The sequence below is a fragment of the Amaranthus tricolor genome, chromosome 6, assembly GCF_026212465.1.
Source record: "Amaranthus tricolor cultivar Red isolate AtriRed21 chromosome 6, ASM2621246v1, whole genome shotgun sequence".
Classification (NCBI taxonomy): domain Eukaryota; kingdom Viridiplantae; phylum Streptophyta; class Magnoliopsida; order Caryophyllales; family Amaranthaceae; genus Amaranthus; species Amaranthus tricolor.
The window spans coordinates 23,713,194-23,715,618 of record NC_080052.1 but is presented as its reverse complement, the minus strand read 5'-3'; the positions used below and the strand labels follow the sequence as shown (position 1 = coordinate 23,715,618).

The 2,425-nt window shown below is 34.1% G+C and overlaps 1 protein-coding gene across 1 annotated transcript; it reads right to left on the bottom strand.

Moving 5' to 3' along the window:
• Positions 1 to 269: 269 nt before the first annotated feature.
• On the bottom strand, positions 270 to 2,224 carry LOC130816044 (protein BIG GRAIN 1-like A). The gene has a single exon (XM_057682615.1). It carries the CDS (start codon positions 1,713 to 1,715, stop codon positions 510 to 512), a length of 1,206 nt encoding a protein of 401 aa, XP_057538598.1. The 5' UTR covers positions 1,716 to 2,224; the 3' UTR covers positions 270 to 509.
• Between the last annotated feature and the right edge of the window lie 201 nt (positions 2,225 to 2,425).

The window sequence follows — 2,425 nt, the reverse complement described above, 5'->3', positions numbered from 1 at the left end:
GAGAAGGGTTATAATCATAAGAGAAATAAATTTTAAGGATTAAAAACATAAATACATGTTGTTTAAACTATATTAAGTGTTATTTTTGTTCAAACTATATTCTAAAATAAAAAGATTTTAAATAAAAAAAACTTTGTAATCAATTTAGAAAAAAAAAAAAAAGGTGTTGAATATTTATGTTCAAATTTTTTATTTGCATTCAATCCCACTTCCAAAGCAGTAATAAAATTGTGTGAAAAAAATGTATTAACATAGATTTGTTTAATTGATTTGTTATCAAAATTATTATTAGTATGTTTGATGGCCAAACAAGTCTTAATTATTTAGTCTAATCTCATTGAATTATACAAAAAATTAAAAAAGAAAAAATAAAATCATGCATAAGTTAATAGATTAATAACTTGAAAAGACTATTTAATTACATTCAAATCCTAAAACTGAAAGGAAAATTAAATAAATAAATGGAAGAAAGAAAAACATAATTAGGGATTAGGACAATAATAAAATAATTAAGCCGTAATATCCTCCAAACTAGTTGTTCCGTACACCGGCAACTCTTCACAGTAACGTGTAGCACCACCTCCAATGGCGCTAAAATTTTCCAATTCAAAAAGATCTGAACTCGCACAACTATCACCACCATCATCATCATCTTCATCCTCCTCCATTTCTTGATCATGATCTTTGACAAAACTTGAAACATGGCGGCGATGATTTTTGTGATTATTTTTGTTACAATTGTTCTTGATCATCATCAACAATGTATCAATTTCTTTCTCTCTTTTCTGCTCATATTCACCATTTTTGTTAACAGTTGGTCGTGGTGAAACTAGCTTTTTCGGTTCGTCATTTTCGTTTTTAAGCAATGATTTATGGCCGCAAGGTCTGGAATCTTCATCGACGATTACACTTATTGGATAGAATCGAACTGATCGAGTAGATTTTCCTGACGACGACGTTTTGTTGCTTAAACATGACCTAGCAAACGACGACGCCGATGAACAAGCTGAGTTTGAGGTTGTCGTCGTGGTTGGTGGAGGTGATGGATTTATCTTAATTTCCGGCGAATTTCTCGCTGGAGAATTACCGGAGTTTCGAAAAATTGAGTTTAGAAACGCTGCGATTCTTCTTCCAGGAGAAATCGGAGTGTTTTGTTGTTTCGATTTCTTGAAATCGCCATAGATCTTCAGCGCACGAGATTTGGTCTTGGTAAAAATTCGCGAAGATGATAACTGATCGCGCGAAGATCGTGGAGTGAGATTAGTAAAGCAAGAGGATAAATCATTCGAGGAAGAGGAGTCATCCAAAACTCTTGCTCTATCCGGGACAGATTTCTGTCGAACAATTTTAATCTTTCGATCAATTACATCCCCGAGATTAAAATGTTTCCGTTGTTGTTGCTGTTGTTGTTGAGGTCGCTGGTGTGGTTGTTTCTCCATCCATGATTCAATCATAATAGCACGACGAAGATCAACAGTCTCCAAGGTACTATCACTTTTCATTTTAGTTCTACGTTGGTTGGATGATGCACAATCATTCTGTTTAACAATGCTATGAATTGGAGATGTTGGGGTAGTATAAGGGTATTCACCATGGTTGTGATCATCATCAATAGACCTATAAATTGCATCTAGAAGGATAGAAGAGAAAGATGGTGTTTTAGTTCTTTTTCTATGTGAAATACTGGTGTGAAATGGGTCTAATGTGGAAGACATTTTGAGATATCTTTACTATATCACTTATAGTAGGTAATGACAATGAACAAGAAGGATATATTTGATCTCATACTATATAGACATAAGAATCCTCCATTAGGGAGCTAGGATTAGGAGGGTAAGTAAGCATGTGAAAGAAGAATGAAATGGAAATTTGGAGTTAGCAATTGTCTGCTAATACAATGTCAAAAGCTGCAAAAAAACATTACCATGTGATATACAAGTATATATTCAGACGAACAACATGAAATTTCTTTGACAACCCAATAGATTAGGAGTATTTTTTATACAACTAGGAGTAATATAGAAGTATAGAACAACAAGATAGACTGACAGATGCTTAATGTTGGGTTTCTGTGTGAAAAAAGAGACAGGTTTGGAGAAAATGAAGGGAAGGTTGAAATGGGGCTGAATCAGATGAAGAGAAGAGTAATAGAGTATACTCTTATGTGAATAGGGAAGGTACTTTAAAGTGGAAGGGAGGGAGGAAAGAGAATCTGCCGCGCGTGCGGGTAAGAAAGGAAAAAAGAGAAAAGGCTGACAGCTATGCCTATATTGCAGAATTGTCTAAGCTAGTGAAATGAATAATAAGGTACTTGTATTATTACTAGTCAGATTACTGTTGTTTTATTGCGCCTTTTCATAGATTACTGTTTGTGTAGTTAGTGTTTCTTTACAGTTTACACGTACGTGTGGGTGGTTTCCCTTTG

What these genes read in the sequence shown, in the direction of transcription:
- LOC130816044 (XM_057682615.1), bottom strand. Translation starts at nt 1,715, where the DNA reads ATGTCTTCCACATTAGACCCATTTCACACCAGTATTTCACATAGAAAA.